Genomic DNA, 26,641 nt, shown 5'->3' on the forward strand with positions numbered 1-26,641 from the left:
ATGGGTGTCCTGAGACTAGAATTGTTCCACTACAGTGTGACCATCTTTCATGCTGGAGAAAAACTCAACTTCTATTCTCTCCTTATTCTTCCATCCTCTTGCTAAGAAGTCTGTCAGCTAGAACTCCATCCATCTTTCTTCCTCTTCCTTCCTTCCTTCCTTCCTTCCTTCCTTCCTTCCTTCCTTCCTTCCTTCCTTCCTTTCTCAATAAAAATCTAAGAGGGAGCAAAAATAAGTGGGTATGAAACTGATAAGAGAAATCTGAAGGTTGGAATGTATTCTCTGGCATTGAATTAGCACTGATACTGGTTGGCTGTATCACATTATCTTGACTGAAGCTTTTAGTACAAAGTGATGTTATAACAAAGCAACACTTCCATAGTACATCTATTTATTTAATAAAATTGTAGCCTACATTTTTAAACACTGTCAAAGTACGTAGCAAAACTATTTTAAAAATGTAAAAACACTCAGTTAAAGTGGATACAATAAAAATTAACTATGTCAACAGAGGGCAACACCATCAAGCAGTATTGGGGTAGACAAAGGCCTAAGTGGACAAGATACATTTAAAAGTTGAAATTTCAATGAAAGCAGAATTTCTTCACTGTGAACTTCCTCAAAATGGCAAGATAGTATACTTTTGTGAAAATCTTGGAGCTGCCTTCTTAAATTAATCCTTCATAATCTGGAAATATGTCATTGTATGATGGCTACTCTTTTAGAAGAGGTATTCCATCTTATGGGAAGTATATGCTTCTTCTAAAGTGGCACCTATTATGAGGTATATTTTTCCTTAAACAAATATTTATAGTTATATTTAGCTATATGCAAATATATACATATTTAATTAATTAATTTAACATTTTTATGTTGATTAGAACTCTAAAAACTTTTAGGTTGGCTACACAATTTTATATTTTTTATCTCTCAAAACTGATTATGTGTTTTGGCTGCTTTCAACAACAATCTATGGTTGAAATTTAATTACTGTATTTTAGCTAGAACAAAGGAGTAGAAAACACATTTTCTGCCTTTTGCTATGGATTTTATTTTTTTGGAAATGGCAAGAGGAAGAGGAATAACAGGGGTGGGTGGGTACTTGGAAATGAAAAGGAAGGCAAATGAGGAAACTTCATTGACAGTAGAAAACATGTTACATGAGACTATCTTCAACACTTCCTCTGTTTCCCGACATACTCCTCTGTAAGTTGAACAGAAATATAGTAAGTGTTGCTTTTCCAACTTGAGAATAGTAGTAGCAAACAGATATGCAGAGGTGTACAAACGTGAGAATAAGATAACGTGGCACTGACATTGTTGAAGCAGAAAAGTGATATTAAGAAATGAGAGTTGTTTGGTGCTATGGTTAATGGCAGCAGGATAGAACCTGGAGGTTTTAGTCTTAGTCTTAACAGTTCTTATTGCAGGCAGAGAGGTTTCCTCCTTCTAGGATGGAAATGTTTCTTTAGAAGCAGACTGGCCACCATGCAGCATACCAATGAACCATAAAGCTTAACTATGAGCTGCAAGCCCTGGAATGCAGAGAATGCCTTTTACATATAATAATGTGATTCCTATTGCACATTAACAAAGACAAGGGAATGGCTGGACTTTATTGCCCTCACCCACTTACTGTACACACACTGCCCCCAAGGGGATGCATAGTTTCCTCTTCCCTTTTTATCAGGAAGGGACTGCAAGAAGGTTATGTAGGCCTGGGAGAGCTCAAGCTGTTTTTGCTATTGTCATCTTACCACTGTAGACTATATAGTTCATAGGTAATGGAATTCAAGAAGTCTAATAGCCATTAATTGTCCTCTTTGTGGAGATTGCTTTCTCATGAAATGCCCAGATCATGGATATTGGTTGAATAGATTTTATTGAACAGAACACTGTGGTTCAGGTTATATCACAATGAAACTCGATCTGAACAGCAGCTATGCAGCACAGTCTTTGAAGTAAAAAAAATGCTAATTATCTCCTTTGAATTTCAATAGATGGTAAAATGGTGGAGGTGGAAGAGGAGGGGGAGGAGGAAGAGGAGGAGGGGGAGGAAGAAGAACAGCAGCAGCAGCAACAATTTGGAACTATAAACACTAAATAAAACTGCTTCAGGAAGTTATCTGGCCTATTACATTGTTTAATACCATGTGGTAAAATTAGTATGTATTTTTCCCATTACCATGAGTTTGATTCAATTTGATTATACACAATTTATTGTATAAATATTTTACAGCAAAAAAAAAATGAATTTCACTGAAATCCTCATATGGGCAGTATTGCATTTTTAAACTAATTCACTAATGAGCAGGCCAAGGGATGTACAAATGTGAATGTCCTATTTTATTCTAGAGTCCTGTCTCCATGAATCTGCAGCCTCTCAGGCTTCAATTAGATCAGAAAATATTCTTCCCTTAAACCAGGAATAGGACATGCGTTTGTTTTGAGAGTGCAAACATTCATTTGTTTGCATGACTTTCTTTGCCAGCCTTCTCCTCCTTGTTCCAAATGGCATTCTTGGGTTGGCTGAGGAATTTTGCTCAGAGGCTTTTTTAAAATCAGGATAACTAAGCAGCAGGTGCCAGACTCCAAGAGGGGTATTGGGAGTGTTCCCACTCAAGGAGTCTTTTTTTCTCACTTATTTCACTGGCGTTGCTCATCAGCTAGGTGGTGTGGCAAAGGATTTGTTATGATGAAGTCTGTGCAACTAAAGAGGGAAAAGGGCACAAGTATGTTTGTAAGGAAGGCTGGAGAAGGTGACAAGCACAGGGACTTAGTTGACTTAGTTGTTGTGTTTGGCTACCACTATGTTTTCTTGAGATAAGAGTGACCTATTCAGACTCCTTTCATAGTTGTGGCAGGAGCCAATACTTTGCGTCTGAACTGACCTTCAATTGTGACTTGGAGACATCAGCTGATGAAAAATAAATTATATTTTTTAATGTGGCAGAAGTAGAAACTTGTGGAACACATTGGGACTAATCATCTCAACTTTATTTTTCCTGAATTGTAAATTAAATGTTAGATTTAATTGTTGATTTTACCGTGCCCACAGTTTTTTCCTGATCCCATCTACTTTGTTTAGCACATTGCCCACCATGGCACTCAATATCAAGTGTTGTCCCCAGCTGAGAAAAATAGCACATCTGTGACTCAGAATCTGTCTTTCTGGGAAGAAGCCAGGTGAATGGAAGGTGCTATTTCAGGTCCTTGTTTTACTTGTATACCCAGAGAGGACAGGGAAGATTCAATGAACAGATGTAAGTGGAACAGCAAGGAATGTGGATCTGGTCAAATGTTTAGGAAAGAGCAAAATCATCAGCAAATAGTGAAAACATAAACTTAACCATTGTCCTGGATTTCAGTATAACACTGCCATTGTCTCAACACGATCATGAATCAGCTTTCACATGGAGCTACTGCATCAAATGTGCCTCCATTCTGACTCAAAAACATGATATAGGTTGTGGGGAAATACAAAAATTTGTTTAAGTTTGTTTTTCTGGGGAGTGGGTAGGTACTTCCACAACAATCTACAACAGGGTTTCAATAATACAGATTAATCCATCTGATATTTTATATACAATACCTCCCATTAAAGGCCCCTTGGTGTTCTCTGAGCTTGCTTGTTGTTTTTTGCAGATGTTTCATTACCCTAAGTAGGTAACATCATCAGTGCTGTTAGAATAATGAACCTCCTGGAAGAAAACAAGCAAGCTCAGAGAGCACCAAGGACCCCTCATTTCAACCCTGAGCTCCAAATATTCTTGTTTGATACCTCCCATTGTTTGTACCTTGCTTAGATGTATTTTGTGGGTCCTTAGCCACAAGAGAATACTCATTCAGGACATTGATACCAAATATTGATTCAGACAACCAGTTTAGCCATTCATGCTACAGAAGCTATAGAGAAAGTTGTTAAAAGGGTTGTTTGCCAGTCTCGCTTGGAAGAAATGTTAGTGGGCATGACCATGCACAGTGTAGCATTAATGCAGTTTGGTATGACACATATGGTCATAATATAAAAGATGCTGGAAGATCATTACAAGAAGGTGACACTATCCAATTATAGCAGTGTTAGCCCACTACACATTCTACATCCAAATTTAATTTAATTTGCTCTCTGGAATGTCACCCCACCACCCACCACCCCAGATCTGGATGACTCTCACTCTGATGATGTTCTGGAAAGTCTTGAAGTCATGGCTGTTCTCCCAGTAGCGGATGGAAGGTTTTCTCAGACATATTTGGTATTTACTGTATTTTGATGTTGGTTGTCTAGATTTCCATCTTATTTTATTGCATTTTTCTGTACCTTCAAGGTAAACAATGTGGGTCTTATGTTTTTTTTTATAGTGTGAATGTGCAAGTCAATTTGGAGTCAGCTAGTGCTGAAATCAATCAATCATCCAATGAAATAAATATAAAGACGTGAGTTCAGAAAGTTGAGGTATTCTGTTGGAGCTGTTTGTGATAATAGATTTAAGCATCCATCATATCATAAAAAATGCCAGGTGTTCCAGGATATAAATAAGTTATTCCATTGATAGATAAGACATTAGAGGGTCATTTTGGCACCTGTGCCTGCTAATGAATGATGGGAAGGGAAATGGACTCAAAGGAGCTGATTAAAATGTATATATAATTTTCCTCCAGGATCTTAGCAGCTACTCATTTATTGTTTGTAATTTTAAAAACAAAAGCTTCCTAGCATGGATTTTAGTAGGGGGAACCTAGCATCTTGCAAAAGGCAGGGAAATATGACTCAAAAATAATTAATTCAAATGCATCTTACTAGCTGTGCTTCTTCTTTGTTCTGACTGCTGAACAAGTGAACACGGCCTTTACATGGAAAATTTGATTGACAAGCAACAAACAACATGCAAAAGGAGGCAGAGAAAAGTGGCTCCCGTTTTGTAGCACACAAGGAAAATGCAAATTCTACAATCGGTATAAATGGTGAAAATGTCTTTGTTTTACTGGTTTCATTTTAAACTGGGATGTTAGTGTGCAGCTGCAATGAGTGCAGGTTTTCTTACTTTGGCATATTTGCAGAATAATTCATATTTTCAAATAAAAACAATTTGCAGCTCTGTGGATGTGGCACCCTTTGTATGTCTTTTATAGTTAAGGGTCTGAAAGGTGAAGCAACACTTCTTATTGATTACCCCCATAGGAAAACATGCATTACTCCCTTCTCTCTAAATTACATTAGAATAAAGGTTCAGTCGTTGTCCACAAGCTCAATGTGGACTTGAGAGAATCTCAGACCAGCAGACTTCTAATTGACTTGGATCTTATCTAGGGAGGGAAACAAGTCTGTTTACTGGAGCTTGAAGGGCATCCTCCAGGTGCATCAAATCTCTTCCAGGACTCCATCCAAGTTTGAAAGAATTTCTCTCTAAGTGGTGGTTTTCATTCTCCACCACTGATCCCTCATTATATCATCATTCTCCATCACTGCTTGCCTTATCCTCCTTTTCTGCCTGGGATAGAATTAGAAGCCGTGATTCATGGATCATTGGTTGCATAGCCCACAGGCGGATTATCTTTAATCTCCTACCTGTTTGAAAAGCTTCCCCATAACTTAGAGGAAATCGTTTTTCCCCTTTTCTGCTCCTCAGTTTTGTTATTTATTTTCCATCTGTGATTCAGATTGTAGCTGCTGTTTCTTCTTCCCCCGCTTCTTGGATAGTACAGATCTGGTGTTTCTCCCACCTCCCTGCTTCTGCTGAATTGGATAATCAACTACCATGGGAGATAGAAGCCACATTCCAAAGGAATGCCTCCTCCGTTTTCCATTCTTGGCAAAAAAAAAAAAAAGAGGAAAATGTTAAATTTTTACAGTTAAAAAAAAAAAAAAAGACTCTGAGAATGCATTGCATGTTTCACCTGCTCCTTGCATGTACACAGAATTGGGAGTGGGAAGAGAGGAGAATAGGCTGGTCCTGGTTACAGTTGCCAAAACAAGAGAGTGGTTTTTTTTTTAAGTGATAATCAGTCTTTTGCATTTATTTAACAGAACTTATGTACTCCTCTTTATAACGTCCTTGATGAAAAGTTCTGAAAAATTCCAAACGTTAGAATTTGTAAGAGAAGGTGCATTACCCATTAGCATTCGGAGCTGAGTGGGTGATACATAGTAAAATATGGCAATTTAATTTCTTTAACCTGTGGTTTTCTTTTCTTTTTTTGTACTTAAAGAGTCGGTGTAATTAGAATCTTCTTTTCATCGGTGAGAAATAGACTATCAAGAAAAGAATGGACAACAATTGGGAGTCAAGGGCCACATTTTACATTAATGAAGAGGAGGGGGCTATCACACATATGGGTGAAAATGAATCTGGAAAAAGAGTTATGTAGGAATGCATTTGGATTCTTATTGTGTTGGGGTCATACATCACAGTTCGTCTGTTCCCACTTATGCATGAGCAAAGCATCCCCCCCCCCCCAAACATTAAAGCAGCCTTATCTTCTGGAAAACTTGGGGCTACTATTTCAAAGCTTTCCCCTATTTATTTGCGCATATAGGTACTTAGTTTCATTACTCATTACAAGAGTATTGTCTATGCATGCACACATGTATGCTTTAAGGAGGCATGCTTCGCTCACATGCTTTCCAAAGCACCCCTTTGAAAGTAATACTCTCCAGCCATACAAATTCTCTATCCATTTTTGCTCAACAGAAAAACTGTCATGATAAAGAAAAAGGGGGAGGCCTCCAGACTAAGTCTTTTCCATCAAAGTCTTTTCCCTTGTTACTGCAAAATATTGGTGGTACATTTGTCAACGAAGTAATGATTTAACACTTCCATGAGCAATAGTGCTTTGAAACACATTTACTTTGTAGCAATGGCTTGGGTGACTATTTTAGGTGTTGCAAAGAGACATCATTCAATGATCTGTAAATGAATATCACAAGGAATATAGAGAAAATTGTAAAAAGCTCTACTGTGTTCTAGCAATTGGTTCACATATTGATACCTCAATTCCACCATTCTCATGCATTATTATCATTCCAGCATTCTCATGCATTATTTTTATAGAAAGTGATTTGAATCACAGATGCGTGCACGCTCAATGGTACATGCAACGCCCTGAATAATTCACTGAGTTGGAAACATCAGTGGGGGTAATGTTCACCCATCAAGAACACAGAATTACCTATGCAATTACTAATATGCACAAGTCTGCATCCCATTGCATACACAGAAGTTATGAATTCAGGACATATGATATATATTACATACATATATACATACATACATACATTTGTTTTCTGAGGTTTTCGCGGGTATTTGTATGTGTGGGTCTGGTGTCATTCTTCATGTTCGGTACTCGTTTATTAATGAGGGTGGGTTTCCAAATGGCTGGTAGGCAGGAGGTATCATCTCGTTTATTCATGCTGTGTGGGCATTTTTCTATCTCTATGGCTTCTCTGATTATTCTGTTGTTGAAGTGTTCGGTTTTGGCGATAGTTCTGGTATTTTTAAAGTCAATCTCATGTCCTGTAGCTTTGAGGTGTTGGACCAGGGAAGAGGTCGGTTCTTCTTTTTTGATTGAGTTCTTGTGTTCTTCAATGCGTGCACTTATTCTTCTGTTAGTTTGTCCAATGTATGTGGTGGGGTTTCTTTTTGGATTAGGTGGGTAATCTTCTTTCTTTGGAATCCATTGGCTGTTAGTACGTTAGTGAGAGTGTGTAGTTCGGTTTTTAGGTGTTGTTTGTCGGCTAAGCATTTTGTTCTGGAGATGAGTGTCTCGGCTATGGAATTGATCTGTGCTGGGTGGTGGTGTGAGAGTGCATGTAGACAGCAGTTTGTATGTGTTTTCTTCTGGTAGATGGTGTGTCCTAGGGAGCCATTGGACTTTTTGTATACTAAGACATCTAGGAAGGGAAGGTGATTGTTAGCTTCTGTTTCCATGGTGAATTGTATTTTGGGCTGTAGGCTGTTGAGGTGTGTGAGGAAGTTGTTCAGTTTTTCTTTCCTGTGGGGCCAGATTATGAAGGTGTCATCTATGTATCTGACCCAGAGTTTGGGTTTGTGATCATATTTTTCTAGAGCTTGTGTTTCAAAGTGTTCCATGTAGAGGTTTGAGATGACAGGTGAGAGGTGTGATCCCATGGGTGCTCCTTTTATTTGTTTGTATTTTTGTCTGTTGTAGGTGAAGTAAGTATTGGATAGGCAGTGGTTGGTCAGCACAGATAAATTCTGTGGCCAAAACACTAATCGCCAGAACCAAATGCCTGGCAGACAAGACACACATAAAGACTGAACTATGCACCCTGACTAAAGTACTGACAGCTAACAGCTTCCACAAAAGCAAAATCACCGCCTTGATCCACAAAAACACACTGAGACATAATGGAGACCTAGAAGATGAACAGACCTATGGAACAGCTGTCCTGCACTACATAAGAGGTACTACAGATAAAATCAGTAAGATACTACACAGGCATCACATCAAGATTACCTTCAAAACAGACAGAAAAATAGGAGCCATCCTAAGAAACCCCAAAGATAAAATTGACCTGGAAAACCAAGGCATATATGAAGTCCCCTGTGCATCATGCCCTGCCACATACATTGGACAGACCAATAGAAGAATAAGTACCCGCCTAGATGAACACAAAAATGCAGTAAAAAAGCTGGAACACACCTCCTCACTAGTCCAACACATGAAAGCCACCGGTCATAGCATCGACTTCAATGGCACCAAAACCCTAGCCACTATAGAAAACCCCAGGCACAGAATTATCAGAGAAACCATAAAGATTGAAAAAAGACCTGAAAGCATGAATAGAAGAGGTGATTCCACCAGACTGTCAATTATTTGGAAGCCTGCACTCACAAATAAAAAAATCTCCACACCACAAGCCAGGCAAACACCTGGGCACAAACAGATCCCCCGATATCTCCAGCTCAAGCACATCCCAACCAGGCACCCAGATGAAACCTAGCTTCCTAATAAATGATAGCCATCCATTTACTCGGAGCCAAGCCACACTAAAAGCCTCCAATACAGGAATACAATGATGTTGTGGCTCCGGGCTTGGATTCAGCTCCTGTGATCGATATGAGTTCAAGTGAGGAGGTCATCGCAGAAAAATATGAGCCGGCCTGGCTTAAGTGATTGGACTGATAACCAGGATGAGGAGATGGATGTGACAAAGGACGACAGACCTGATGTATTAGAATTGTCAGGACCTTTGACCTCCTCTGGTTCCTTATCTGATCAACAGCCGGGAATGGCTGACAGGGAAGTTTTGAGAGAGTCTTCTAGTGGAGATGAGAACTTGGAAAATTTGTGGTTAAATGTAAAAAATAGAAGACGGTTGAGAAGGCAAAATCAGCTGGAGCAAATGAGAAGAGCAAGTCAGTAAATTAGCACGTTGCCTCAATAAGTATAAAAGGACACAGCTGGGCTGGTACATTTTGCCAGGAACAAAATGACTATTTGAGTGAGGACGTTACAGCAAGGAGCTCTGAGACTGGAGATTTATTGCCAGGACTGGTTTGCCGGACAGAGTAAAGATTTATGCTGTGGTTTCTGCCAGCCGTTATCTTGTAAGACTTCTTTCCATTTGATTTAATTGTGAAACGGCTGCTTTCTGTTTTGTTCGTTTGAATTTTGAAGGGGAGTCATAACACAATGATGCCAGCCAATCGAGACAAAAAAACCCGCAAAACAGACAGAAGATATTAGAAACACCAATCAAGCAGAACACAGCAAACTCCAAGACCAATAAACACAGACCAAGACTCCCAACCAATCAGGATGAAGAAAAAACCATTCTGGCACAGCAGTAGGCTACCCCCAAATTTAAAACTGAAATGGCTGTGAAAGTCTGACTCACAGACGAACACAATACAGAAGCCTGATGATGGCAGATGAGATTCTGCCAAAACGTTGCTACAACTTTAAAAGCACAACTATAATGACGTGGGAAAATACCTGAACAAAGCTGAATACCACAAATGTAAGTACCCGTGAAAACTTAAGAAAACACACACACACACACACACACACACACACACACACATATATTCATAAGTTATGAATTCATACATTCAGAACTTATATATATTATATTACTATATTCATAAATTCAGACCTTAATAATTCAGAATTTATAATATATATATATATATATTTACACATACATATACATATACATACACACGCACACACAATATATATCATAAGTTCTGAATTCAGAACTTATGAATTCAGAACTTTATATATAAATATAATGTAAATAAATAAATAAATAAAAAAATATAAAGTGCAATGGGATGCAGGCTTGTGCATATTACGTAGGTAATTACATAGGCAATTTTGTGTTCTTGATGGCTGAACAAGACCCCCAATGACAATTATATTTCCAATTCAGTGAATTATTCGGAGTGTTGTATGTACCATTGAGCATGCATGCATCTGTGATTCAAATCACTTTCTATGAATCAAAGTGAATTATATACATACACTGTATACATACACTGTATAAACATATACACATATGCAGTGTGTGTGTGTGTGTGTGTGTGTGTGTGTGCACATATTTCAGAAGTTCATAAGCATGCAGATATATATATATAGAGAGAGATAGACATATGTCTAAAGTCCGTCTCTTCCATTAAAGCAGCATTTCTCTCAACCGTCTCAATTAAATTTACACAGACACGGCTGCATCTGTGGCAAGAGAAAAGACAAGGAGGCCAGCCTGATATTGGGAACATTGCAGCATCACCACATGCAGGCCCTGCCCTTTTTCTGCCTGCACTGCAATATTTCATGCATACCTCAAAGGGGCGGGGCTTGCCTTCTAATGTCATAATGCTGCTTTCTTTATGCTGAAGAGAGCAACAAACAGTGTAGGTTCAATAAAACCACCCTTAAACCTTAGCAGAACTCCCTTCAGTTCTGAAATGCAGAATCTAACCATCTTGGCTCAATCCTATGCCAATTCTGCATGTGAGAAATATTGTCATGAGAATTTTCTTCCGAAACCAGCATCGGGGAAAAGGTGATGACAGGAAACAGATACAGCTTCATAAAGAGAGGGTAATTAGAAAGATGCCATTTGGGCCTCTTGTGAGATATTTGTAGGCAGACACACACACCCCTTTTAAGTAACTATCCTCAGTTTTACAAAAGGGGTGTGTCTGATTTAAATGAAGGCCAGCATCTTTGGGAAACTGACTTCCCAATGAAGTAGAATGCTCATCTCTGCAGTCAACCCAGCAAATAATAAATCGTGTAAATCCGTCCTTGCAACAACCCTTGATGTAATTAATTATAAAGGTGTGGTCTAATTTTTCACTTGTGCTTTTGTATAAATAAAATTAGCTAACAAAAACTTTGGGAGGAGGGGCAGAGAAATGACAAAAATGGAATTCCTTCTATTCATTTTTTTCAGCATATGATGAATTTTTCAGACTCTTTAGGGGAGTATTTTCTGCTATTCCAAACTAGAGATTAACACTGATTAGCAGGATACCTATTAATCTCTCTACAGAGGTGTCTTGGGGCATTCTCAGCCTATTGCCAAGTAACATATTAAGTATCTGATATTAGCACAGTTGAGAAAGTCCAGAAATATTTCACAAGAAGAGTTCTCCACTACTCTACTCGTTGTAGAATACCAAGGCTTATGCCACCCGACTTGAAACTCTAGAAAATCTAGAACTATTCTGCCTTTGGTCTCATCTAAATATAGTATATAAAATCATACATTGCAATGTCCTATCTGTCAATGAATACTTCAGGTTCAACCATAACAATACAAGCGCAAACAATAGATACAAACTCAAGGTTAACCGCACCAAACTTGATTGCAGGAAATATGACTTCAGCAATAGAGTGGTCCATGTCTGGAATACTCTACCTGACTCTGTGGTTTCTTCCCCAAACCCTAAACACTTTAACCTTAGACTGTCTACTACTGACCTCACCCCTTTTCTAAGAAGTCTGTGGGGGCGTGCATAAGCGTACCAACATGCCTACCGTCCCTGTCCTATTGTTTCTTTTTTATTCATATCCATTTCAAGTATTCATAACTATGTTTATACTTATATATATTATCTTATAATCGGGATAAATAAATAAATAAATAAATAAAAAGATTGAGTTTTCACTTTAGGCAATGTCATTCCCCTCCCCCCAAACTAACAATTTGTTATTATTCATTGATATTATCACCTGCATGCCCCACTGTGGTACAGAGGAACATTCAAATTTGTATGACAAATTTGTCAATGTTAACTTGAGTACAATAACAGGAAGGGGAGGGGAAAAGCAAATGTGGCTTGACCGAATGGAGCAGAGATCCAGTACGGGCCTTAAAGGCCACGTGCAGTGGCAGGACTATATGGGTGGTCCAGAATTAAACATGGGTGCAGAGGAAGAGGAGTGAAAGGCTCCCTGTTTGAGAGTGAGCTTGCCTCGCATGCGGTGCTTGTGCCTGGTGACATTTATTCTCACTCCAATTCTGGCTTAAAGCAAGGGCAAAACTTTGGAAATCCCCTATGTCTCTAAGATGGAGAGGAGGTGGTCTTGGTGATCTCATTCCCTTTGTGTTAGTTGTGAGTGTGTGAGATTAGTGACAGTATAGCCAAAAGCAAATGGGGGTGGGGGGGGGAGATGGACTCTCGACAGGCAGGAAACCAAGAATACATCAGAGGTTCTATATTTAGGGCTTTTTACTCAGCTGTGGACAATATTCTGTAACTTTGCATTGTTTGGGAGAGGGCAGAGGGCAGGAGAGCTATTGAAAGTCTTTGTTTGCAGAGATGCCACTTTGTCTGGGCGCAGGGAGCCAGGGAGGGAGAGGTAAGACATGCTAGCCCATTCCAATAGGATGGATGTGCGTTTGGGGCATTTTGTTTGAGCAGATGATCTGGTTGGAAGTGCTGAATGCGTTGGGCTATTGTTCTTTTTCTCAAAATGGCTAAAAAGGGGGCTGGGGTGGAGCAGAAGGCAGAAAATTGCCTCTTTACCAGTTTACATTTTAGCTGTAGTTTCAGAAGAACTAATTGGAACCCATTCCTTCAGCTACAAAAAAAAATGTCAGACTCACTGAAGAAAAAATGTTAATAATTAGATTACTTGGAAGATACAAAAGATCAACAGAACGTACACAGAATATATAGGAATAGATGGAATCCTCACTGGATGTATAGACAAAGTTCACTATTGTTACTCTCAGCAGAAGTATTTCATTTGTGTAATTGAGAATGGTGTGAAAATGAGTCTGGAATGATGAACTTACTGAAAGATGACTACATTTCAAAAAGGCTACTTTGCTTCTCACAAGGAAGATTAAGGGCTGAAAGTATGGGAGACAGGATTTCTGACAACCACCTTGTATAAAAAAACAAAATTATCTCTTATTAGTCATACAGGGAAAAAGAATCCAAATTCCTAATTAATACAATGCCATTATTAAGTGAAGTTGAGATACATTTATGAAAGTGGTTGCAAATCTTCAAGTTTCTAAAAGTGTTTCAATAAATAAGGTGGATTTCTGAAGTCAAGAAAGAAAAGAAAATGCAAAAAATAGATACGTGACAACTGTGTAATCCCTATTTGCATGGGTTGGAAACTTATATGGGCTGGGAAGTTTTGCAGTACAAGACCTGTGGGAAAAGGTGCATGGAGAGAGAAAACATCAGAAAAGGACAAAAATGTAACCACCATATAATAATAATGATTAGGTTCACAGAGGCATCTGAGATATAGTATTTTGGTATATGATGATAATGCAGTTTGTAAACCAGGAATTGTGACTTAGTATCTTCTACAAATCCTACAGTTTAATTAAATACATTAACATTAGACAAGCTATGGCTTAGTTTATGCTAGAATAATCAAAAGGTTCAGACCTTTAATCAGCACCCATACCAAAAGAAAACAATTCAGGGAGGTGGAAAGAGACCCATGTACAAGATTGCCTATTATAGGAAATGTATTCAATTCATGTAGATGACATCACATTAGGAAGGTTACATAATAATATGAAGCTCTCCAGATACATAGGACTTTGAGATGGTAAAATATGTCCTGCAAGTTGGCAAGTTTATTTTCATGTTAGTTATTAAAAATAGTTAATTATTTTTAAGAGGTACTATAATTATGGTCCAGAGTGCAGCAGTTTGGTGTGTGAATATAAAAGGATGTTCCTACTTAAAATTCTGCTTCAGTCCTCTGGTGGGATTCAAAAATTTTTACTACTGGTTCTGTGGGTGTGGCTTGATGGGCATGGCAGGGGAAGGTTACTGTAAAATCTTCAGCCAGAGGTAGTATTTGCTGGTTCTCTGAACTACTCAAAATTTCTGCTACCAGTTCCCCAGAACTGGTCAGAACCTATTGAATACCATCTCTGGTCCTCTGAAACATACAACGAAATAATGTAAAACAGTATTTTTCAAATTTGGCATGCTGGCAGGAGAATTCTGGAAATCTACATATCTTAAAAGTTGCCAAGTTTGATAAAGGCATAAAACCTCCATGGATTGGAGGTAAGGCATTCATCTTCTACATTTCCAAGACAAAGTATGCAGGGGCAGTTAAGTGGGCCCAGTAAGTCACCATCCTCAACAACCACTGGTTTAATTACAAAGGACCCTGTAACAAAAGTAAATGAATCCCCCATCAATGGTTTCTCCAAGGCAATATAGAATTTGCAGGAGAGTAGAATATAGATATATAGATGGATTTTAGGGGTTTCCAACCCAGTTGCTTTTACCTGGAACTTCAACTATTTATTTACCTTTGGTTTTCTTTAGATTTGAGGTGCCACAAACTTCTCCAGGTAGGAGGAAAAGTGAGGGGGGGCGGGTATGTGTGTAATGCTTGGGGGGAATGCAACAGCTTTTGATTTTCACATCTCTTTATTTTACTTCATGAGTCATACCATCATGTTCTCAGGAGCTGAGTAACTGCCGGATCTATTTTTACTCTTGTACAGCAGGCTTCCTTTCTTCAGCTGCTTCTACAGAATACAAATACAAAGAATGGGGGTAGAAGGAGTAGGACTGGACAATGATGCAGACTGGAAAAAGGGAAGTTAAACACTTCCACTCCCCCCAAATCAAGAATATTAATATGCTAAATCCCAAAGACAGCATGCGATGTACACCAGAACACACACACACAAATAACATAAATGATTGTTATATTCGAATTTAATATGGAAAGGAGAGCAGGTGGAAGATATTTTTTCCAGTGTTATTTGGCTCTTTGGAAAAATAAAGAAGGAAAACTGGGTATTTTTTCATTCCATCAAAACAGGAAATAACTAGCAGTGATAGAAAATTGTTTGAGCAAATGCTCTTCATGGTTGAAGAGTTCCATTCTGTCCTGAAGCTTGAAAGAGAAAAATGAAAATAAAATCATGTGTAACTTTCTAAGAGGAAAGTTAATTCTTTGTTGATGAAAGCAGGGAGATATGAGAGCAGAAGACACATTTGAGGAAAACTGTCTTCATCTCTTCTCTCCTCCTCTCTTCATTTCTCCTCTCCTCACTTTTGATAGGCATTGTGTCTTCCTTCTATATCCACAAACCTATTACATGTAATCTCATCCTTTGGTATCTCTGGAAAGGAGGGGGTGGTGGAGACATGCCACCACTGTGGTGATGGAACAGCCACTATATCCTCTACATTCTCAAGAGGAAAAACTAAGCACTCTGGAAATATAGCTGATATAAAATGGAAAATAAAATTCCACTCGCCCTCAGAACACCTCCAAAATGTACCAAGAAAAAGATATGCTACCCACATACAATAGTTACATCATGGATAAAACTTCACTCTCAAATTGTGGTAAGGTTCACAGCAGTAAGGTTCACTTAACTAATTTCACCTTGGAAACCTGCCAATTTTCTTTAGGAACAGTAAGAAATGTTGGATTGGTGTTCCTCTGTTTATCTCTCAGTTCCTAACTGAAAAGTCTGCTCCTTGTTTTTCATCATTCTCTCCAGTTCCAAACTTTGAAATTGTTCCTTATACTCCAATTCTCTTCTCTCACTTCCACTTTAAAATATGTTTCCCCTTCTGGAATTCCAAATCCATTCTGAGAAATTGGAATTGGTTTTCCAATTGCTTCAGTTTAGTTCATATGGGTCATTGATCCTCAAGTGGGCTTGAGATAGTTTTGGTGCCTGACCCTTGTGATGTTTTCTGTTGCTAGATAGGCAAAAATGTTTTCTCATTATATTAAGGAAGAATTCTCTACCACCAGCCTAGATATCCTGTTGAATCTGTAAACTAGAATTAAAGATACCAGTTTTTAGGTGTGTGGAAGTCAATTTCTTTCTCTGCTAAATCTATTTCTTCATGTCAGATGAATGACCTAGAGAAAGAAACTGAATGACAGATTCTGCTATGCTACAGTCCTATGGCACATTGCTCCAAATGCCACAATCTCCTTTAACATTTGGAAAGATTTTGGATCCCAAAGCCTTCCTTCATTTTTCCAGGTTCTGGGTTCCAGGTTCAGCACAAGAACAGATTACTCAGTGCCAAAATATTTTAATCTCTTAATCCAATATGCCAATATTCCACACTTCTTTAAAATGCAGTTTTCTAAGCAGGAGCTCATTCCCCCGCCCCAGCCCATTGTCTTCCAGAGCTCCTAGTGACTAGTCTATATAACTCTTCATATAATCCAAGGCATCTGGAAGATACCAGGTTGGAATAGATTGCTTAAGAGTATTAATGTGATCACTATCTTAATCACCATCACATATCTTATCTAGAAGCACTGGGGGGGGGGGGAGAATTGGTTAATAGTTGTAGCAACCAGAACAACCACAATATTGGATTGAAAAAGTGCATTTTCATTTATGTGGACTTCAATGGCAAGAGATTCTATCATCTGCTTTCACTATGGCTATAATTATGATATTCTAGAAGAGGTTTCACAACCTGATGTGTCAGCATGGGCACCTACAGTGGGGGAACATGTAGGTGCCAACTGACAACACTTATATTGAGTCAGAAATTGTGCCGTCTACATACTTGCATGCAGACTCACAAGTATGAAAGGGCAGAACTTATATTATGATGTCCTGACACACATTTTGTCATTTTGTCATCACTGTAGCTAGCTACAAATGTCTGGGTCTCAGAAAGACATGCGATGTCAGATCCTCTGGCTTAAACTTGGCAGAAGCTATCCAAATAGTTGTCATGTCAGACTACACAAGGATTTATATTGTATATAAAGCTTGATCTTTAAGTTATAACACTCTCTGCCAACATAAAGTGGAGACTTTCTTATACCTGGAGTTGTTTTATTTTGGCACTTCATTACCCTGCCTGTCCCACAGATTAATAGACATTCCGTCTTGAGTTTCTCACTCTTAGAGGTTAGTGACCAATGGCAGTTGACATAGCAATAGCAATAGCACTTTGACTTAAATATCGCTCCATAGTGCTTTACAGCACTCTCTGAGCAGTTTACAAATATTCCCCCAGCAATCTAAGTTCTCATTTTACTGACCTCAGGAGGATGGAAGGCTTGAGCTGGTTAGTGGTCAGAGTTAGCCTGCAACACTGTATTCTAACCACTGCACCACCACAGCTCCACCACATAACCAACATATTGCTCCTGAGAAACTCTATGACTTAATATAACTTCTACATACAGCTGGTGCAGTTTAACATGCAGTTTCTAGAGCTCCCCAGTTTGGCATAAAATTCAATTTTCATATGAGGTAAGAAGAAACAAAGTATATATGAGTAATCAAAATTATAAATTTGATTTACAATCAAATTATATAAAAATATTTATTTTTAATTTTTTAATTTACTTATTTTTATTTTTAAATTTATTTTTTCTCCTGACTCTGTCCATTACTTTGTCTTTGGCCTAACCTCCTGGCCATGTGAGGACTTTAAGCCAAAAGAGGTTGACATTTTGCTCTAAAATTTCACTTTGCTTTGGAGAAGCTACAATATACTCTTCAAGAACAACTGATTTTTAGCATCTATCTGATTCTAAAGATGATGTAAAGATCATGTATTTTTTCTCATATTCAATAAATATCCAGTTTTATATTCTGTACACATTCACTAAACAATACATAAATAAATAGCCACAGAAAGCTTAAGCTCTTTGAAATGTATTTACCTCAAGACCCATCCAGAACTGTAGGTCTTTTTCTAAACATCCTCTTCCTCACTGTCTGAATTGCTAAGATTTAGCTTGTCTCTAAAGCTGATTCTAAAAATTCTGCCACACATCATCCAAGTGTAAATAAATAACCTTTTCCCCTATATTAGATCTCACGTAATTTAGCCGGATATGGAAAAGACAGTGCGCCAAAGACACAAAAAACAAAACTTGGGGTTTTCATGCCACAAATATCACTCTTCCTACTATATTGACCCTAGACTGCACATTCTCACTTTGATGTATTTAAAAGGGATTATGAAGTTCACACCATGAAAAAAAGATTTTCATCTAATCTTGGTGACATACACTTATGAAGATTGGACAAATATGTCTAGATGCTTAACAGGGTGGCCCTATAAAGTTGACTTTAAAAGTAATTTAGTCTTACTATGTTCAGTGGGTCCACAGGAATGCAATGTAAGAAAATTTTAAAAAATGGGTTTTGTTGTTGCTGTTTAGAATTAGATTTTAGGGACTTCTGGAAGTTGCAGTGCTAGCATTGCTGGTCAGAAGATGCCCACAGCTTAGGAAAAAAACATGGAAACACATCAATTATTCAAGCTAAACATATATTGAAGCAAGGTCAAGGAAACCTTTTCTTTTCTGTGAAAGGGCTATGTTCTCTCCTGTACTGTGAAATATCCAATATTTGTGGTCAATAAACCAGCTGCTCTTTCTTTCTGGAGGAGGTGGGTGCGAGGGAATCCCTTCCACTGTCTACTCTAGGGGATATCCCAGTGATTGGAAAGCTAGTCATCTCTTCATCCTAAATGCCTGTTACAAGTACATAAAATTTAACCACTGCAGCTGGGATGAAGTGGTGAGAAATAAAATGACCCAAGGTTCTTTTCTACCACTCACAGCAAAACTGCAGGGAACTAAACGTGCCAATTGTATCGTTTACATACTTTAAATAGCAATCATTGTGATGGCCAGCTGGAGCTTTCTCACTGCACTAAAATGCAAATTGAAGGCAACAGAATTTTCTCAAGGTCACAATACTAGAAATATTTCCCAAACATAGTAAGATTACAACTTTTAGCATTCCCAACAAGCATTGCTAATGGGAAATTCTGGGAGTGAAGCTACTTTGCAGCTGAAGAGTAGGAGGGGGCGAAGAAGAGACTGAGCTCAGCACATTTTGGTTTATTCATCAAACTATAATTAAGCAAGCCGCGAATGTGTTCGTTTGCAGTGCAAAACCAACCTCTGTTATTGCAGAGTTTTCCTTCTGAGCTCCGTTCCACAATCAGCGGTTCTATGAAGCAGCTCTGCACCCGGTTATGACATGTACAATCATATAAATCTCTGAATCCTGGGCAACTCTAGATGTTATGCGAAGTCACAATAGAGCCTACTAAAGAATGGCTCAGATAAATAGCATTTGGAAAAACCTTAATACACAAACAAAATGTCCTGGAGTTTTACATCGATAACAGGACAACCCCAAAGCCTTAACAAAATGGGCAAAAGATGTTGACAACTGAACTCCTGCCACAGCTGCAGGTTCTCCGTTCACTTGGCTTTGTTCTCTGCCACATTAGTTTCTGCCTTATAAAGGATCCCAAGATATTGACATTAGAGCATATTCTATGATCTTACAAGAGTCAATGTATTGAAGCAGAAGGAAAACGGGGGCTTGCTGTCCCGATTGGTACACAATCCTTTTTGTTCTATTTAAGGCACAACTGAAGAGGAACATCTTTCTAGACTAAATACTGCCCCCATCGAATAAGCACTATATAATCCATTTGCTTCCAGTTGCACTGTGCTGTTTCCCTCTCGGCCCTTTCCTGCAAATCTTCAGGAACATTCATAGTGCAGGGTCATCATCCTGAGAGCCATTGATTAATAGGATTCTTCAGGCTACCATCAGAATCATTCTACTTTCTCTGTGTTGCTCTTATAGAGTTTGTCTTTATCATTGATAAAACCCTCTCAGTGAGCCTGCTGGCTGCCACAGCACTGCATCTCTAAGCTAATCATCCTCAGGATGGCTCACTCTTAATAAGTGGCCTGGCCCTTTTACCATCCAACAAAATGCAATGTGGGTAGCTACATCATTTCACAGGAGAGAGAAGGCAGAACTACTGGAATGTGCTCGCTTGCACTTGGATCCAGACATATTGATGAGAAAACATTTAGGATGACATCTGCTGAAAAAGGAATGACAGGGTAAAAATGGTTCCATTTAAAGAGCAACAAAGTGGTTGGCAGCAGCGCTGCCTGGTTTCTGCATCTAATCAATCTTTTACAACAGAGCCTCCATGCCTCCTTTCAATGCTGAGAAGCTTTATAATATAAAATTTATGTGCATGTCTGGTCTTAAAAATACCGTGGGGTGGGGGCTGCTCTGAAATCACTTGCCCTGAAACATCATGAAACTGCCAGAAAAATAACGAGCAGCAGCACCTTGGATCTCACAGGCAGAATGGTCAGAGCCCCACAAGACAGTATATATATATATTGTATATGGAATCCCCCCACCCTGGACACTCTGAGTTTAAAGAGTCTGAACAGATGCACTTAGAAAAGAGTTCTGCATGAGCAGCAGCTGTTGCAGCAGACAATAATAAGTTAGATCATAGATCAAGGAAAGCCTGGAGTTTGCAAAAAGGCACCAAATTTATTTATTCAATGCATTTACTGGCAGTGTAACAAATTATTCTTGGGGAATATTACATAACTAGACACAGCAGAAAATGATTGTAACAATTTACCAGGTGGAATTTAGATGCATAGATTATGATTAGCATTATCAGACCAGAGTCTACAGTTGCTTTTTTTTACGACCCAGTTCACATATAGTGGCTTAATCTGTGGTTTAAGTAAACCACCATTGGCTGATTTCCCATAATATAATGAAACACTCTGGTTTGCAAATGGATAGCTACTGGCTGACTTTTCATAATGTAGTATTGTAAACCAAAATAAACCCATATTAGGGCTTAAGGTGAGTAAACTGAATTAATCCTCTTGAGCAGGGATTTGGAATGTAAGTAGAAAAGGAATAACATCAAATGTAGTTTCCATGCCATGATGGGCTATGCTTTTATTTTAATAGAAAATGTTGACTCTTGTTTTGTTTTCATTTAACAACTAATTACCCCAACTTCCCTCAGTAAATGTCTCCTATTCAATTTTCCGAAGCTTGGATGTTTATTACATTCTGGAAATTATTACTATAACAACAAATTGCCTTCCAGCACTGAAGGCAATGACATGTGCCAACTTCGGTGGATTCTTTTGTTAATATCATGTATATCTTTTTGGCTTTCTTTTAGCTTCTTCTGCAGGAAGATCAAAGATATTCAAGCTCTTTCTTTTTTAGATTCACTGAAGTAGCAGAGCTAGAAGAACATGTATTAATCTTGTCGCCAAGTACCTATGCTTCAACAGAGAATATTAGGAGCCAAAAATACAACACAGCAATACTAGCCTGAGAACTATCCTCCCCCTTTTCCCTTTGCCCTGAAGGAGCAGAATCTCCCAGTTTCTTCCTCCAGAAAGCAGAGGTGTTTCTCCATTTGCCCTGTGTTTGTTAGCTAAAGATTTTGAAAAATTCTACTGAGACTCTCTTTTCCCCCTCTTTGATTCATAGCCAAGAGAGGAGTTCCTGGCAGCCCTGTCTCCTCCCCTTCTCCTCTCCCTCCCCTCGTCTCCTTTAAAAGAAGGAACTGTAATACTAGCACCTTATTTTCTTGCAGACTAAAATTGAGATCCAAACTTGCTCTCTCCTTGGTGCTGTGTCTGCTTCCACCAGAGTGGAACTTTTGCTTCCTTGCTGCAACCAGAGTGCAAGGATCAGAGAGAGCCAACTGCAGCAATTCTAGGAGGTTTTGCAAGACTTTACACACATATTTGCTGCAGCAAGAACCATTTGCTCACCTGTCTGCAAACATAACAACTGAAGCCTCAAAACTGTTCCTCAACCAAGGCTACCACTGCTCTTTGGAAAGACGGCTGGTGGGGAAGCTCAGCCCAATGATTCCAAGCAAAGGGCTAGTGTAAGTCAAATCAGAAAAAAAAATGAGGGACTTGAAGATCTTCATTCTCCCTGTATGGTTTTCAATGAGTGAAGTTTAATGCTTTGAAGAAACAATCTAAATAATTTTGCTTTTGCCAGCAGACTTTTTTTATCTTTTAAGAGGAACTGATTTCATGTGAATTGCCAAATCTAGGGAAACAGACCTTACACTGCACTCCTAGGGGTATGTAGATGGAAGAGACTGATTTTGGATGGCTAAGGTTTTGATGGGGACATGACTACATTTTTATTTTTACAAATACCTTTTTCTTCTCTACAGAGAAGGCAGACTAGTAATCAAGTCCCTCCACTCTGGAACTATTAATTTTTTCCCCTTACGAGTATATATTATTTTTTGGAGAAAGTTTACTGTGACTGAAATGAGGCAGTGAAGAACTCTACACTTGATATACAGCCAATTCCATTGAGGGCAGATCTTCACTCTCAAGTCTGCCTGAACTGGGGAAATCTTAATTCTTTGGTTTTTGTTTTTTTTTTGAAAAGACTCTCCTTCAATGTGTCTGGAACTTTTGGGGATTGGAGTCGGCATGAATTTTGGACTGCTTTTCGTGTCTCTCTGTTACCTGCCACTCATCAGCAGTGAGGTAAGTACTTGCCTTTAAAAAATAATAATAACAAAAACCTCCTGGTGAACATCAAACTAATGATAAAACTATATGCAAAGGGTAGGAAACACAAGTAGGTGAATACCAGCAAGAGGTCAGTGCAAAAGGGTGTCCACAGAATAACCCCACTTTTTCCCTTATAGTGTACAGAAATTAATTAAACTGACATCTTGGTCACATTTTTTGGAAAAAAAAATCCTGAAAGAATTATTCTTTGGGTTGGGGGGGAGTTATTGATTCCAATATTTAGAAAGACAATTCAATCTTATGCATGTTTACTTGGAATTCCCAGGAAATTAAATGTGATTTACTCCCCAGAAAGTGTTAATACAATTGGACTTTAATCATAATAATTGTCAAGCAGCTGCTCCTGGAAGTGCCTTGTTTATGGTTGTCCAGTCTGGGTAAATACAGTCCATGTGGCCTTTTCATTTTCTCCTAACATGGAAAAAATGCTCCTACAGCCAGTTTGTCGGAACTAGAAAACCTTTTTTATTTTTGCAAGCCAAGATTTCAAGTTAAGCTATCAATATCCTATTACATGAGAACATAATGTTGATGCTGTGACACCGTTTGTCCATCTGTGATTGATACACTTGTAACCAGTGATTTTTATTTCTCAAATACCGAAGGGGGAAAAAGTTTTATTGGCACCCTCATTTCCAGTATATTCTAGCTACACTGCTAACTAATGCATATGGTTTGTTATGCTTTTGAAAGGTAAGGAGCATCTTGTACAATACCAGATTATCTTAGATCCCTAACATAGGGCATGGATGAAATGGAAGAACTCTACTTGGGAATTCAGCCCAGGTACCTGCCATACAGAGGGTGGGAGTGAGAGAGCCTCTGTTAGTTAATGGAGGGAGCCTGGCATATTTCTTACGATGCCCAAGGGAGCTGGTCTGAATGAAACAAGCAAAGGTTTCTCTCTCACACACTCCTACAGTGGGAGGGTCAAACTAAAAGGAGTTGGAGAAGCTAGAGCACTGGCTTGCAACGGAATTCCAACTGAGGGATACTTAGCTGGGGATGTAGTCTTCCAGCTGTTCCAAGTTGGAGCTGCCACGGGAGAGATCCTGTATCGGTTCCAAACAAATGCCCAAGAGGAAAGACAGGGAATGTGAAGATTGGGTAGGGAGGAGTTCTTAAAGGGCCAGATCTGCTGGATTTCCCTTTGATCTGGGAGAGGGCACTCCCTGCAATTTCTACATGCATTACTTTTGGTCCTACTCACCTCCGTTGACACTTAGGGGTACATCAAATTCTTTGATCTGGGGGTTGGGTTTTTGTTTTGTTTTTTTGTATTCTTTGGACCTCTTCTTGAAAAAAGGGTACAGCCAACTGTCAACCAAACATCAATTTAAGAGGCAGGCTCCAATTCCTTAATGCTGAGTAGGTGTGCTGCTTTCACCTATTCAAAAATGGCAAGAATTCTCCTGCCAAGAAGCCATACCGGGTAGTGAGCACACAGGCAAGAGAGATGCAGCAAATTTGGAAATGCCTAGTTTAAGGGAGAGACTGCACAATAGGGTTGTTTTAAAGAATGGAAACTGCCTCCATTTTCGGAGAAAGAGGCAATCTTGCAATACCATTTACAGAGGCGCAGAGGTTCAAATAAACCTGTATCATGCCACACCCCTTTTTTGCCAAAAAAAAAAGCAGGTGGAAGGAAGCCAACAAAAAACTTCGCGTTTGCCCTTAATTTGTACCTATTACTAAGACCGGCCCAGAAATTAATGAAACGCTGTATAAGCAAACCCGGGCAGGGGGGGAATTCTCCTCCGGGGGTCGCTGCGGCTCGCCTGCCCCCTTCCTAAAGCGACAGAGGCTTCCCTACCAGGCGGTTTGTTTTAGAGACTTTAAAACAAAAATCGGTACGCAGTTTCCTGAGCAAGAGAATATCTGGGAAACTGCCAAACCTCAGGTTACTTGTGTGCCCACAAACCTGTGCAAAGAATTCTTCTTTTGTTCTCCGGGAGTAGAGAGCGGAGCGGAGGGGAGGGGAGGGAGGGAGGGAGGGGGAAGGAGGTGCGTCACGCGCTCCTCGACGGCCTCCTCTGAATCCCGCTGGAGGTGGTCGCAGCAACGAAAACCGCCGGACCCGCCCGGGCTTTATCCAGCCGAAGGGGAGGAAAGGGGGACAGGCGCACCTTGGGCCCTCCTCTCGCTGCTCGCGGGCGGTGCCAAGCCCCTCTTCGCTTCTTCTCCCGGGCTAAAGCAGAAACAGCCGGGGGCGGGTGTTGCTAAGAGATTTTCTCGGAGTGGGCAGCCCTCTCGGCCTCCAGTGGCAGTCAGCCTGTGTGGGTAGCACCTCCCCAATGCTGTTGTCCTTGCTGCAGTCCTCTTGGTCTCCTTAGAGGTTCCCCGTTAAATACTGGGATAAATGTCTGCGGCGGTAATTCCAGAGGTTTTTAAGTATTTAGCAACGCGGTAGCGCCTCTCTTTGCAGGGAGTGGCAAGTTGAATGGTGACCTATTAAAAAAAAAAAAGTAAACTACAGTAGTGCGTTACTAACAGTAGGTAAAGACCAGTAGTGAAGGGGGCTTGAGGCCCCAGTAAAAATCCCTAGAGCCTTGCTGTGCGGTAAAAGACCTTTAACAGATTAACATAGTTGGAAGGGACCTTATAGGTCATCTAGTTCAACCCCCCCCTTCTCGCTCCCCCCATGCAAGAGACCCTACACAATTTCTGACAGATGTCAGTCCAGTCTTCTCTTGAAAGCTTCCAGTGATGAAGCTCCCACAACTTCTAAAGGGAAGCTGTTCCATTGGTTGATTGCTCTCACTATTTGAAAATTTCTCCTCATTTCCAGATTGAATCTCTCCTTGTTCAGTGTCCATCCATTATTCCTTCTCTGCCCTTCAGACAAGGACCTTCTCACCCTGTCTTGATATTGGTGGGTTCTGTATCGTCTCATTCACGGGTGTCAAACTTGCTGTGTCATGTTGCCATCACCTGACGTTTTGTGATGTTTTTCCCCTTTGTGGAGCTGGGGGGGGCGTGGCCTGCACATAACACATCTGGCCTGTGGGCTGCTAGTTTGACACCCCAAAATTGTTTTGGTGCGGAATCTCATCATATAGACAGACCTCCTCCATGACATCTCTCTAACCTGGCTTTCCAGGTTTTCCAAGGTTGCATCCCTTGCCGCTGTAGTTGCATATGCCAACCTTGTTGCTGATCATGCTTCCACTTGTTGCAGCAATAATAAAGTTTGGTTTGTGAACAGGATTGGTAAGAAAAAGGATAGCATATTGATAAGTTCTCTTCAAGGACGTATAATATGCTTCAGAACTATTCATAGGTAGCTTTGGTGTTGTATCTCTTCTAAATACTTCTAAATACAGTACATGCATTCTAGGTTGCAATGAAATGATACAGCAGCTGCCTATGTAGCCATCAAAAATTTTATTAGGCGTTGTGCCTTTTATATTATATTATTGTTCGGGTATTTTCCCACATCATTATAGTTGTGCTTTTAAAGTTGTTGCTACAACTATAATGACGTGGGAAAATACCCGAACAAAGCTGAATATCATACATACATACATACATACATACATACATACATACATACATACATACATACATATGCAGGTCTTGGTGTGTTCGGGTCTTTTCCCGTGTAAGATTGAGGGTACCTTGGCAATGTTTCGACGAGGTCTCACTCGCCATCTTCAGGCTGGTGCTTTTGGCTTCATGCTTGTGCAAGCAAAGCATGATGGGAGCTTCCGTCTCCCTATATATACTGGTGGGGAGGTTGGCTGTGTTGTCATTTCTTGATTGGTTGATGGAGTTGATG

The 26,641-nt window shown here is 39.5% G+C and overlaps 1 protein-coding gene and 1 long non-coding RNA gene across 5 annotated transcripts in view; one reads left to right on the forward strand and one right to left on the reverse strand.

Annotated features, from left to right (window-relative positions):
* Nucleotides 1-377: 377 nt before the first annotated feature.
* Nucleotides 378-26,557, reverse strand: LOC148125638 (uncharacterized). Of its 3 annotated transcripts, none has more exons than XR_015743876.1 (4): nt 26,481-26,557; nt 24,785-25,311; nt 5,567-5,806; nt 378-3,290 (listed from the first exon to the last, which is right to left on the reverse strand). It is a non-coding gene; the product is annotated as an uncharacterized LOC148125638 (long non-coding RNA). The 3 variants fall into 3 exon arrangements; XR_015743877.1 differs by having other exon boundaries at nt 1,868-4,318; XR_015743875.1 differs by having other exon boundaries at nt 1,868-3,290; nt 26,429-26,557.
* PDGFB (platelet derived growth factor subunit B) overlaps nt 20,800-26,641 on the forward strand; it is a 38,459-nt gene continuing 32,617 nt past the window's right edge. The window contains exons 1-2 of one of the 2 annotated variants that reach the window (XM_026696469.2): nt 21,879-22,190; nt 22,715-22,815. In XM_026696469.2, the coding sequence (XP_026552254.1) occupies nt 22,726-22,815 (90 nt within the window). In that variant the 5' untranslated portion in view covers nt 21,879-22,190; nt 22,715-22,725. Of the gene's footprint in view, nt 22,816-26,641 lie in introns of both variants that reach the window. The other variant, XM_087934789.1, reaches the window with a different exon arrangement.

This window comes from Pseudonaja textilis, chromosome 5 (genome assembly GCF_049901715.1).
Source record: "Pseudonaja textilis isolate UNSWEBS1 chromosome 5, rPseTex1.2, whole genome shotgun sequence".
Taxonomy (NCBI): Eukaryota; Metazoa; Chordata; class Lepidosauria; order Squamata; family Elapidae; genus Pseudonaja; species Pseudonaja textilis.